The sequence below is a fragment of the Aythya fuligula genome, chromosome 5 (assembly GCF_009819795.1).
Source record: "Aythya fuligula isolate bAytFul2 chromosome 5, bAytFul2.pri, whole genome shotgun sequence".
NCBI classification, from domain to species: Eukaryota; Metazoa; Chordata; class Aves; order Anseriformes; family Anatidae; genus Aythya; species Aythya fuligula.
The window spans coordinates 9123034-9136830 of NC_045563.1; the positions used below are offsets into that span (position 1 = coordinate 9123034).

Below are 13797 nucleotides of genomic sequence, written 5' to 3' on the forward strand. Positions count from 1 at the left end.
AAAGAATACTAAGCAAACTGGTGTCTGCTATGACAGGAAAGGAAAATGAGGAATGCGAGTTTGTGGAGGTGTGCCCTTGAGTGCTGACCATTTGTCAGACCCCTATAGATGAGCTATTTCTAGCGGGTATTCAGGACAATATTAAGAGTACAGTAGAGATGATCGAGTCATACAAATGAGCTGCTTTCTATGAAGCTGGCCTAGTAAGGAAGGTACGGCAAAATTAATCTTTGACACTACACTCCTGGAGTATTGGCTTTGTATTGGCTTTCTGTTTGCACTCAAAAGCTGTAGCACCAATGTTCTTCCCTATCAAAGAAGGGATAGAAATAATTAAAACTATTCAAGTTGCCAGTAATCATAAGATGCTTGTGACAGTTTTATGAAAATGTAACCGGAAATTGACACACCATCTATTAGGAGAAGCCTTCAGGCATGACTGATTTTCCAAATTAGCTCATAAACAAAGGGTTGTGTGTCCAGAATAGATATACACTCACCTGGAAGCACAAGAGGAGCAAATTATTTCTATTCTGATCCATAAAAGGAACATCCTGACATGAGTAACACGCAGAGAGGCACTGAATAGATATTTGGAATTCTCTATTACACGAGGAATACCAGTTAGGACCACAAAGTAGTCCCTTCCAGATAGACATATCACAAATGGGGGAACAAAGCAGGAAGTTGACTCAAAATAATCTAGAAATCCTCAAAATATAAAAGTTTATTTAGCTACAATATTAAAAAGTACAATATAAAGATATAAAACATAGAAATTCCATAATTAATTCACATGCTAAAAGGATTAATTGATCATCCGTAAGGAAGAGACTTCATGAATTTTACGGACATCTTAGCCCTGAGGGCTATTTCATCAGGTTTCAGACTTGAAATATTGAACAACCATTGCAGAGAACTTGCTCACCAACATCACCATAACTAGGAGGAGAAAAAAACAACACAAAACAACAAACAGAAAAACAAAGTCAGTGCCTACTGTTTCTAGAACATAAAGAATGCCATCCTATTCCACTAGCAACTGTAACCACGGGACGCCAACGCACTTTCTTTACATCACAGGTCTCTTAATGACAGTTTCAAAGGAGTAATCTTAAGTTTTGGGACTGTATTTATTTGTCACTGGCCAGCATACTTTATTGCTGGTGAGAAAGCAAGAGGAACATTGGCCTCCTAGAACATTTAAATGAGAAGCTGAACTAGACTTGCACTAACACTGATTAGACAACTTCACGCAGGCATTTTATTTCCCATGCTTCAGACAGTTTTACTGCTCCTAATTCAATATCCAAAGAGTTTAAGTCAATAGGATGTATGAGCTAGGTAACTGTTGCGACTTCATAAGCTACAACCGACACTCAGAGTTACAAGTTTGAGAAGTTGAAAAGGCACTTACTCAATTACCGAGCACAAAGAGCAGGTGACTGTGTTACAGCAGCTGCAGAGCCTGCTGCAGCTCTCACATACGAACCGGTCACACTGCGAACACGCTTCCTTGACATCGGCAGTTCTTACACACGATGAGCAGGCTTTGGAAACCCCCACTGGTGGAACTGCTTGGAAAAGATGCAAGTAAGTAGATAAGTACTTTATAGAAAAACAGAAAAAGAACCTGAAAACTGAAAGAATTGCAGGAGTGTGGTGTCTCCACTGGATGTTACAGCTACAGGTAGCAGTGCTTTGAAAAACACAACTGCTCGCCCCATGGCTTTATTGGCTTTTCCCTCCACTCCTCTTAATGGAGAGATCATTAAGACAGTATCAAGCAGACCGCACTTGCGACCATTTCCAAAGATCATCTAATTCCAATGCCCCTGCCATGGGCAGGGACACCTCATAGAATCATTAAGGTTGGAAAAGACCTTCAAGATCCTCTGGTCCAACCATCCCCTTACTACCAATGTCACCCACTAAACCATGTCCATAAGCACCATGTCCAACCTTTCCTTGAACACCTCAGGGACAGGGACTCCACCACCTCCCTGGGCAACCCGTCCCAATGCCTGACTGCTCTCTCTGAGCAGAAATGTCTCCTCATTTCCAACCTGAACCTCCCCTGGCACCACTTCAGGCCATTCCCTCTAGTCCTATCACTGGTTACCTGTGAGAAGAGGCCGACCCCCAGCTCCCCACACCTTCCTTTCAGGCAGCTGCAGAGAGCAAGTCCTCACAGCACTCGTGCTCCGGGCCCTATAACCCCTCTCCAGCCACTCTCCACATCCCCAAACCCACCTTTTTACCCTCGGGACCCCCTCACTCACCCTTCTCCGTGCCGGCCTCGCTCCTCAGCAGCCTCCCGTCGCTCCCGATGCGCAGCTGCCCGCTCCAGCGCCTCCCGTTGCCGGCGGCCGGGCCCTGTCCTTCGGGCTGCGTCGAGCGGCCGGCAGCGGGCCGGGGCAGCGGGGCCCAGGCTCCCTCAGCACACGCCTGGGCGCCCCTGAAGAGCAGCCGCCGGGTGCGCTCTGCCGCGGGACACCACAGGAGCGTTACCGGCCGCCCCCTCACCCCCCCGGGGAGGGCTCTGAGGGGACGGTGCGGTGCGCGCCCCCCCTCCCCTCCCCTCCCCCGCTATACCCTTACAGCCCCCAAAGTCTCACCGAAGATCTCCCTGCGGAGCTCCTCGGCCCTCACCCCGCGGCTCAGCTCCCGCAGCCCCACGCGGGTCTTGAGCTGCAGCGGCGCCGCCTCCCCGAAGGGGCAGGAGCGCTTCGGCATGGCGGCCGGGCCCCCCCCCCCTCACCGCCTCCCCTTCACCCACCGGCCCGGCCCGGCCCGTAACGGCGGCTCCCGCCCGCCAATCGCCGCCTCCCTTCGCCCCGCCGCCGCCGCTGTCGACCAATGGCGGAGCGAGGAGAGGATGATTGACGGGAGGGGGGCGGGACTTGGTCTGAGGGGAGCGGGCGGGACGGAGGGGTGCCGGGGTGCTGCGCCGCCCGCGTCGCCTCCCACACGGCGCCAAGTTGTTGTTGTTGTTGTGGGAAGCAGCGCAACGCCAGCAAGGCTTGGGGCTGTGGATTTCTCCATAAACTCTCCTTCCTCGCTGGCCGTTTTGGGCTCACCTTCCTGTATAAATGAAGTGTGTGTCACAGTTGTTTACAGTTTCAAGGAGTTCCTCCTTAAGCTGCTTAATAAAGTTGTATCAGTCCAAATGCTGTACAACTACCAAAAAAACGTGCACAAACACAAGAATTTACAGTTTTGAAGAGGTTAGAGAGCCTCTCAGCCCCTGTAGGTAACACATGTAGGGCCACCAGGCCGGGCTCAGTTAAAGCCCAGAGGCTGCTGCTCAGTTTCACCAAAATCACTGAGTTTTCTGGGACTTGCTGCCTTCACTGTGTGATGTGGAAATACTTCAATTAATTTCCTATTGACTGGTAAACTGGCTGCAGCAATGTACCTGTCATTTTGTAGTTGAAGTGCCACATCCAAGGCCAAGTAGGGGTCAGTATAGAAGGGGTCTGGTCAGTATAGGAGGGGTCTCTGCACTGAGGAACAACAAAAGGACGCTCCCTTCCAGCAGGTGCTGGTCTGTAGCAGAAGCTACAGTTGTTATCCACAACATTGTAATTCACAAAAATACCTTCCACACTGCAAGGTCTGGCTCCTGCCACACACAGCTGCAAAGATTTATACTTTGGCTTTTTCTGCACATACTTAATGTGTGCCTGAACATGTTCTACAGAAAATTTGTCATTGCTTGGGAAAAACTCATGGTCTTTTCTTTATCTCTCAGGAATTTGCTTTGTAAATAACCTTTAAATACACGCCCTGGTGTCCCTGAAGCTCTCTGAGGCACATCAGTGAGAGGAAATGTAAACTGGCTCAGACCATGCCCCGTGAGGACAGAGAGCACCAGGCCACACGCGTTTCATTAAAATAGCAAAAGATGGAGCTCAGCTGCCTGCGGACTGGAGGAGACACAAAGAACAAAGTTAAAAGCGCTGTTCTGCCTGGAGTGCTCCAAAACTCTGATCTGAAGATATGAAATAGATTTGAAAGTGAGCAGCACGTGCTGTAGGGATGCTGCCGGGGCTGTCATGAAAGAGGAAATTTAAGGACAGTTTCTCTGAGGGCTGTTACATTTGCAGGCTGCCACCACCGTCCCACTGCAGGGCAGATGCAGAAATCTGATTGCTACTGAGTCATCTGCGGGTGTTGACAACCCCTCTTTAATTGCTCTGCAAGCCTCAACCTTAATAACATCTGTTACTGATCAGATATTTCCTATTTGTGAGAGCTATTATGGCAAAATAATTTTGTTCTGTCTGTATCAATGTATCTTAGCATCCTATGGGGAGGGAATTGGTTCACCTGCCGGTCTGTTGACTTGCTACTCGACAGGATGATTCCCAGTACTTTATTAATGTCATAGCAGCAAGCCTTGAGGAAGATCCACTGGTGATTTGGAAGTAGAAAAAAGGCTGAGATCTGATCTGGCAAAGACTGCTGGCACTGAGCATTCATGAAAATTAATGCTGACAATTTCCCAGGTTATTTGAAGAGATTGTGTGTTGTTATACAGCTTCTGAATAGGAAAAAGCAGCCCAAACAAATCCCAAACCACTAATGGTAATCGTGAAATATGATAATTTTGGTTTATCCTCAAAAACATGTTTATAAAAGGAAGCAGAGAATAAAAATGACAGTATTTTTCTTGCTACTTTGCTTCTCCCGTGCCCGTGTGAATATTACAGACAAATTGCCTGGTTGATAGCTCTCTCTTATAGAACAAAGAAAAATTGCATTGCAAATTTTCAATAGCTTCCATTTCCAGCAAGCAAATTTGAAGAGCAAAACGGACTGGGCTGTGCTCACTAAGTCTGTCTCTTTTAATACTCCATTTCTACCAGCGCTTCAATGAGGTCGGGGCACACACAGGAGGATTCTGGCCATAGTTCACCTCCTTCGAGGCTTCTAGCCATTTAGAGCCTAGAATTTTTCTGAGCCCAAGTTTCCATTTGGATTTTAATGCTTCATAGTTGTCAGCAAGCCTATTCATCATTAACCTGTCCAGTCCCTTTCTCAAAACTGGTAATGTTTAATTTCTTCTTTTGTCTGGCAAATGTACAACTTTGCAAAATGTTATCAAAAACCAAACCAATCATTTTCTGTACCTCTTATAGCCCCTAGTGTCCCTTCTGAAGGAGGGTGGCCAGCGCTCTAGCTGTGGACATGCTAGGCATCCAGACAGCATAAGCCTAAATAGTTTTTCTTGGTCCCTTTCCTAATAATTCCTACCATCTAAGTGATCATTGTGATAACTGCTTAAGAACTAAACCGATGTTTTCAGGGAACTATTCATAAATGACTCGCAGCATCACTCCCCTGAGTGCTAATTGCTTAATTCAGAACTCCTCACTCTATGTATATAATTGAGGTTATTTTTCCCCCATGTGTGTTACTGCACACTTACTGACACCGCCAATTTATTGCCTGTTAGGTGTACAGAGAGTCTTGAAAATACGCAGCTGTACCTCTTCCCAGTTGGCTTTTAGATTTGACTTTAAACAATAATGCAGCAAACACCGATACCTCTCTGCTCATCTCCTTTCTCAGATTACTTATAAATAAGTTGATGTACACAGGCATTTTGCCTGAACCTGCCTGAGGTTAGTCCTCAGGATCATGGAGATCCCTTTGTAAAGACTGGCACCATGTTCCTTTCATACCAAGACAAATTTAAGTAAACATCACATATAAACCCTAATTACAATAGACTTTGCCTATAAAATGGGCAGATTTAGATTTTCAGTACTCCATTAAGCACTAGTAGATGATTTTTGTTTCTGATCCTTCAGTAACACAATCAAGGTAAATGTTTGCCTGTCTGCCCATGCTTTCAACTACTCCAAAATGTAATTTTTGGTAATTAGAAATAAACGGGTAGTCTGGAATAGAAATCACAGACAGTGTAAATTGCAAACATTGCAAATCAGAATCAGATGCTTTCTTAAAGGGAAAAGAACTTATGCATTTGGAAGAGAATAAATTGAGGAAAATTCTGCCTTGTGTTTTAGTCAGTGTCAGACTAAATATTCCCAATGTCTGATTTGGCTTTGTGAATCTAAATATTCATCACTCCAATCTTCCTGTCTATGCCTTGCTTTGCAAACAACCTTTATCCATTTACTGTAACAAGTTAAAGTATTTAATTTTAGGAACAGATGGCAGAAAAATAGCAATCCAGAAGATTATACTAGCTTTTAAGTCATTCTAAGGGTCTAATAGCAGGCTCTTATAAGCATTGGAGGGCCTTAAAAATATTTCATCCTTCTCTCCATCTTCTTTTACGCCAAAGCCCTTCCCTACATGTATTTGTAATAAAAATCCCCATTTATTCTTTCATTATTAGGCCAATTATAAAAAAATCAGAACACTATACCTAGAGGTGGGGCAGAGGTGGGGCTCTGTGTACACACAGCTGTATATCAGGAGTTTCCTCAATGGTTCCTCTCAATTTGTACTGGTGCAAAAGGAGAGCATTTTGGCCAATTCTCTAGTTCTTTTTCACAATAAAATGGTGAAACGAATAATCTTGAAATTCTTTTAGGTAGAACGCATATTACAGCGGTGGTTGTAGGTGGCCATATGCCATACGCAGCCTGTTTTGGGGCAGGTGATATATTGGGATCAGGATGCACACGTGTTTGCTGCACAGGACTGAAGTATAACACCACACCCCATGCCCTCAGCCCCACCGTGCTCTTCTTCCCGTGATGTGCAGTAGGGATTCAAAGATAATAAAACTGTCTCAAACACGCCTGTTCTTATTAGAATGGCTCAGGGCTGCTTCCTTTCTTCTGTGTCCTTTTATTTCCATATCACACTGCCAGCCCTACCAGACAACCCGTTTACAGCCCCTATCAAAGGGCTGCACCCTTCAGACATCATCTGTGAGCGAGTGCCAGCACACAGCTGCGTGTCATTTTACTATGACCAGCGAGCAGCACAGCTCACGTCCTAATCTTGATGAGCCGCTTCGCACATCAAAAACCATTTGATAAACCAGGGAGGAGCAGGATTAAGGGCTGGCTCTTGAAGCACGCTGCTGCTAAGCTAAGCCCCTGCCACCCTGGCACCGCAGCCAGCGCCTGCACCTAAATTAGCACGGCACGGCTGACTTCATAGCGCGTTCCTATGACACAGACTAGTTTTGTTCAGCAGATCAAAATAGTTGAAGGTCCCACTTACACTAGAGGGCACTCTGCAAGCTGCTACTGCTGTTACAAGGTGTGATTGCTCTGCTGACAGCATGTACAAAGGGGCTGCTTTCCAGTTTTTATTGTTGCTCCTGGCCTTTCAAGTTGTGTGTCTGCCTGTCTGCTGTACACAGTTTCCTTTCAGTTTGCCTCTTTCCAGTCCAATCTATCAAGGAGAAAGACAGCCCCCAAACTCACACAGCTGGGTATGAGACAGCCCGTGCACGCTCACCACGCGCACACACTTAATGGGTACTGAATGAAGGACCCACTAGCAATGCACATCCATGTGTTTTGTGTGGATATGAAAACATGGCATGTAACCAGCCCCTGTGTGAGGCTGAATGAGTGTCTGGACGTGAGAGGAACCTCATGCCCACGTCTTCCAGCTGAGCTCAGACAGCAATAACTGCTGTTACTGATCCAGAGGGGTGATTTCTTCCTCTAGAGCTGACAATGTTTTTTATCTAATTCTAAGAGACTGCAAAAATTCATTAAACTGTAGCCCAAGAAGAGCTGTTCCATGACTTGGTGTGTACAGGTACCTCTGCCCTTTCACCAGTCGCACACAGTACACGACACCCTCCTCCTCCTCCTCACATGGCATGGGGAGAGCCAGGAAAACCTCTCTGCCTCTGCACTGCGCCCAGTCCGTGCCCAGTGTTGTTATTTTGTGGAATGAAGCCTTGCTTCAGGACAGTGCTTTTCGTTGTGCCTCACGTGCTCTCCTTTATTCACTCCCTAAAGCAGCCGTTAGCTGGAACAGCTCGAGGTGCACCCATTCAGCCCCAAAGGACAGAACTGGTACGTGCTGGCAAAGGAGCAGGCACTGCGCTCACGAGGTATTACAGGCGCTTCCACAGCAGCAGCCCACAAAGCATGTTTATTTTAACTTTGTGTGACTATCTTGTCAACCCTGGGCAGAGAGGATCTCCGTCTGGAAAACAGAAACTGCACGGAGTCAAAGCAAGTGTCCAAACAGTGCCAGGATAACATGGCACAGCCACAGCAACCATCACTAGGGCTAACCTGGACGTTTTCTTCGTACAGCCTTTTGGGTTGGAAGCTGTTTACGCTGGGAAGTCTTCAAGGCACTCATTCTGTCTCTTTGCTCTCTGCTGAGCAGTTTGCACGAGTGGTGTGCTACGAGCTGTAAAAGTAACATCCAGTCCTAGGCCTGCTATCCAGGGTGCCAATTAATCAAGACTTTTCTGTGCTGCTGGCGTTTCCCCAGGATGGAAATCATCAGTACATTTTATGTAGGGCTCAGCCTTTCAGCAGGACCAGCTTTGTTTTTTTAATCATGTAATCTCATGCAAAGCTATCTCTAATAGGCAAATTGTCTTATCTTGTTTGTAATGCCTTAACGAGCATCTTTTATTTCTTCCACTTGACCTTTTGTTGTGTATATTGAAATGCATCATATTCTGTATACTATGTTCACTACATTCCTGCCATTTATATGCTCTGGTTTCTTATTTGTGTTGATTTTTTTTTCTTTAATCTTTTGTCTTCTGTTTTTCTGCACCAGAATTTCAGAGAAGATAGCGATGAGATAGACAACAGCATATTCTTATCTTCTATTGTAACTTTCTCATCTTCAAGATTTGGAAGATCTCCAGATTGATGGCAAAGACATCCAGCATTGCCTCTGTCTCTAATCCTGATTCTTTACAGCGACCTAGACTCTACAAAAAGCTACCCTATAAATGTATCATCACTAAATCTGGTGCAAATGTAAAACCGTAAGGCTGGCATTGACGAAACAGTGGAAGGGTAGCCTGACATCCCTCTTCAAAGCTCACTGCCCTCCAGTGCTTCTCTGGGTCCCTGGTAGTTCTTTTGGCCGAGTTCAGCACCCAGCACTGTTCTGCAGGAGTTTGTTGCTGTTTTACTCCAACTTCAGTTCTTCTGGCAAAGTTGGAGATGTTTTTTTGTCCAGCCCCTGAATTTATTTTACTACTCAGTGCAGGCAAGTAGAGATCGTTGGTGTAGAAGTAGAGATCTTGTCTGCAGAATGTACATGCTCAAAATCAGTGGACCAAATCCTAACCTAAAACATGGGTTTGATCTCTTGGTTACCTTTTCCAGTAATCTTTAGAATTTATGGAGAGAAACATAATGTTGTTTTAGAATGGCAAGGCAAATCTTTTGCAAACTTATCCAATAAATGTCTTCTAACTACATTTTACCTGACATAGACATGATTACAGCTCTGTTGGTACAGATACAAAATGCAATCCAGAATTCTGAAAGAATGCATGTATGTAATTGCAAGGCAGGAAGAAATGTTTTTAATAAATCTTTCAAATTGGGAATGGTATCATATTTTTTGAGGACACCAACTGTAATACTATTAAAGAAGACAGTGAAAAAACTATGCTGACAATTTGAGGGGTGATGATCTAGACTCTGTAGTCTGCAAATCACTTTCCTGGCTGGGTTAGGTGAAGCAAACAAATGTTGAGGTACAAGATGCAAAGTTCTGAATTTGACCAGCATTGCCTATTTTTGATGCTGTAGTGTGCTAAGTAAGCAGTACAGCTGTAACTGCAGTACTGATGTACGTGTGACCGTGCACTGCGAATTGCTAGTCTTACCTGTAGTGAGGCTGTTTCTGGAAATAAGCATGGCCCAGCATCTTACCTGACTGTCCAGTTCTTCTTCACCTATTTGCCAAGGACACAAAACATTGCAACAGATGCCAGTGGACTGTCAGCATGGCTGAGTGGTATTATCCACCAGCACAAGTAACTGGAAATAACTTCCCTCTATCTCCTGGCCATTATCCTCCTGGTGTTGTAGCCCAGGATGCTGTTTGGTTTATTCAAGATTCATTGTTCATTGTTGGTTCATGCCCAGCCTGGGTCCTGTTTAGCGAAGCTGCCACTCAGCCAGCTGCTTCCGTCTGTACCAAGACGTGGGGAACCCTGTTCTTCTGCCCCAGCCTCACGAGCTTTTTGTTGCCCAGCCCTCAAGCTTATCAAGGTCATCGCCTTTTGCTGGCAGCCACTCCTCCCAGTTCAAAATGTTTTCACTCATCACAGGCTGGGTTTCCATGCATGGCAGAGCATGGCACAGGTTCATGACTCTCAGTGGAAACATGACTCTAAATACAATAGGCTTGTGACTCAGAATTTCCTTTCCAGAAGCAAAAAACCACCACTAAATACCTTTCTATGACAGTGCCTGGTAATACACTGTATGTATCCAGTTTGTTGTTTTGCCACGTGCACCAAAGGTTCACTGCAGCACCCCTGCACAGCAGTTGCCTATTTACAGGCCAGCCAGGCTTCCCCAAACCTCAGCAGCAAATGCCTTTTCCACACATTTGGAGAATTAGGCCCAGCTGACCTCAAAGTTTTGTCCAATTAAGAGGAAGATGAAGATGCATACTGCCATCTCTGCTGTCAGGGTACTTGGCTGTTCTGTGGTTCTTAAGAAACAAATCACTAGTTCTTCTGCCCGGGGCATTTTAAGGATTTCAGCAGCCACCAAAAACTCTCCGAGCACTCTGTCACTTACCAAGCACGGGGAAGGTGTCTCCTGAAACCTAACGCTGTTGTCTGAGGCACTATTTAGAGGCAATGCAAACTCCAGTACACGGGCTCAACTTTTACAAGGCAATGCCTGTCAATGTACATGTAAGGGTACAATATCTCAATTGCAAGACCATTCAAATGCACAAGTGTTATTCTTTTCCTGAAAAGGACATTTCCTTGCCAAAGACATTTGTGTAGACAGTTTTAAAGCGTGTACTACTTCCAACCACTGCAAAATGCAGCTGCTGGCCAAACTTTGATATATGAAAGGAAGCTATAAACACTTTGTGTTTACAGAACATCTCCTTTCCTGATATATTTTTTTTTTTGCTTCTGGACAGTCTCACAGGGCTGACTTGCAAATATCTAATGCAGTCTCTACTGAAGAAATGAACAGAGAGTAGTAACACACAAAGGTATTTTAGAACAACTAGATTACTGTGAAGATATAGGAAATTGAAAGGTAAATCTTGAAATTCTTATTCAGACTTTACTTCTTTAAATGTCTTTAAATGTCCTTATGACTGATATGTGCATGGATGATGTTTCACTTTAAACTTGAGCAATATGTAAAAGTTCAGCCTCACAAAGAGTAAAAGCAACAGGAAGGAGTTTCTGCATGGTATTCCCTCCCAGAGCTTCTTTTTGACAGACCTGTTGTTTGGGAAGGAAAGAGCGAAGTTTCTCACCTCCGCGAAACAGGCTGCACCATGTATTCCTCACACACCACGGATCCTGTGCAGGACAGTGACGGCCAAGCAGCTCCACGTCTCAGGCACCCTCTTTTTAATCAGCAACATAGAGGTAATGAAGACATGAAACCAACACAAATAAACTCTCCTATATTTAGTAGCCAACAAATCCATGAGCTGCTCCCTTGATACAACACCTGCACTGCAAATAGGGACCTCTTCTAAAGATAATAGGGTTGGAGCAGTATTTTTCTTTCTCACCTGATGCTTAGTTAAAAGGGCAATGTCAGTTCATCCGTTTTGCAAACATCCAGAACTTGAAATTGGCCTTCTGATGGAAATGAGACATTAAATATTAGGAAACCAGGCTATTTCCATGAGGTTTAAGGAGCCACCTAAGGCTTGACCCCATATAAATTGTTACTGGAAGTGGGTACAAGCAGAGAGGTGATATTAATTGCAGTGCTACAACGGCCAGACGGTCCCACTGTTCACATTTTTACCATGCTGTGTACCTTCTTCCCTCCCTCCCAGCCTTAAGACTCTGCTCTCCAGCTGATAGACAACAGATGGACCAGCAACAAAACAGAGTGCTTGCCCAGCGGGGAATTTCAGCAGATACTTACTCAGATTTTTTATTTTATTTTTTTTGCCTTGAGTGATGCCAGTGTCACAAGGAGTTTGATCAAACTGCCTCAGATGTGTTGGCTACCAATCATCATTCTACAGGAATTTATATATAACCAATGCAAAGGAAATGAAGAAACATTAGTTAATTAGCTGTGCAGGTCTCTTACCTCTCCTGTGTGCCTGCTCTCATTTGCTGGACAGGTCACTCACCTGCAATTCAAGGCTCCTTCTAAAATGCTTCTGAAATAGATGAGAAGAGTCATTTCTATCAAAGCTTCTGAAAAGCCCTAACATGACTTGTTTGAAGCCCTTACACATTGTAGATTTGATATCTACCATTCCTTTCTAGTACAGTGAATGTTGATGGAATTCATTTGCGTTATTCTGAGCCATCTGTTACAGAAAGAACATTTGTGCATTTCCTAATTGATGCAGAAAGGAAATGTTTTGCTTCATTGTAAAACCATTCTTCATCCATGTGAGACAACTGAAGAGGACTAACCTTGACTCCGCATCAGTAAAGGTGGATCACCGCCCAGTTTCTGAAAAGGAGTCTGATCAAGTTTATAGAATATGTAATAAAATAACAATAATAAAAAAAAATCCAAATACTGAGACTTTTTTCCTCATAGACTGAAAGAAAATATCCATTCTTTCAGTAGTGCTGTTAGTTAGTTTCTAGAATGCATGAAATACTGAACCAAATTTTTGTATGAAGTGATTTTTGTAAAAGTAAAAGGAGAGAGAGAGCACAAGCACTGTTACTTCAAATTGATTTTAATGTGCCTTCCAGGACAAAATAACAGGTGTGGATCCAAAATTCATCTGAAAAATCTGCATAGAGGGAAAGATGTAAGCATAGTTTGCACATTACTATGGAAATGCTTTTCTTTCCTTTTATAAAGTGCATCATGCCAGAACTGTCAGACCATAGAAAGCCAAATTAAAAATTACAAAAGCTTCAAAATCTTATACTGCACATGTTAAGAAGCACACACCTGACTAAGAAGGCCATGTTATAAGGGTAAGTGTGAGCAAATATGTCAAATATATTAATGTGCATGAGTGAATCAGTAATTGCTGCTTTTTAAAAACTTTAATTTTTACAACAAATTGTGTTGTTTTTGCAGACATTTACCCTTATTCTTCCATCAAGATATCTCACAGGATGATGCGTCAACCTATTTCAGTCATTATTACTGCATTTAATTGGGGAGAAAGAAGAAGTCTAATTCATCACAGTGATTGTTATTAAAATGAAATTTCTAACAATACAAAATAATCCAAAAAATAATGGAAAACAGCCCAAATGAAAACATCTTTACATTTAAAAAGATCTTATCAAGCATCATGTCACTCAGTAGATTAGAGAGCTTTTCAACAAAAGCCTGAACTTACTCGCATTTAATGCAATGACAACACGTGAAATTCAGTAGGAGTAGAATTTCATTTAAAAAAAAAAAAACATGCTGTGAAATGAAATGCATGATATTATTTTTACTGCAACAGAGTAAGTCACAGGATAATTGTCTACTGTATCAAGTCCATTGTCAACGTCGCTGTGTTTCTGAAGAAACCTTGAATGCAAATAGAGGCAATGTGGATCTAACGGAGACTTAATGGAAAAAAATACTGGAAAATGAAAGATTAGGTGAATAAGAGAGTAATCTTGTGAAAATTAAGGCAAAAAAAGTTTTGTTTTTTTTTTCTTTC

The 13797-nt window shown here is 43.7% G+C and overlaps 1 protein-coding gene across 1 annotated transcript; it reads right to left on the reverse strand.

Moving 5' to 3' along the window:
• Positions 1–703: 703 nt before the first annotated feature.
• SIVA1 (SIVA1 apoptosis inducing factor) lies at positions 704–2738 on the reverse strand. Its single transcript, XM_032188873.1, has 4 exons — positions 2619–2738; positions 2283–2483; positions 1418–1574; positions 704–942 (listed from the first exon to the last, which is right to left on the reverse strand). Exons 1-4 carry the CDS (start codon positions 2734–2736, stop codon positions 885–887), a joined length of 534 nt encoding a protein of 177 aa, XP_032044764.1. The 5' UTR covers positions 2737–2738; the 3' UTR covers positions 704–884.
• Positions 2739–13797: the final 11059 nt, after the last annotated feature.

Coding starts and splice junctions, on each gene's coding strand:
- SIVA1 (XM_032188873.1), bottom strand. CDS start 2,736: ATGCCGAAGCGCTCCTGCCCCTTCGGGGAGGCGGCGCCGCTGCAGCTC. Junction 2,484..2,618: donor GCTCCGCAGGGAGATCTTCG/GTGAGACTTTGG, acceptor GTCCCGCGGCAG/AGCGCACCCGGCGGCTGCTC. Junction 1,575..2,282: donor CGAGGCCGGCACGGAGAAGG/GTGAGTGAGGGG, acceptor TTTTCCAAGCAG/TTCCACCAGTGGGGGTTTCC.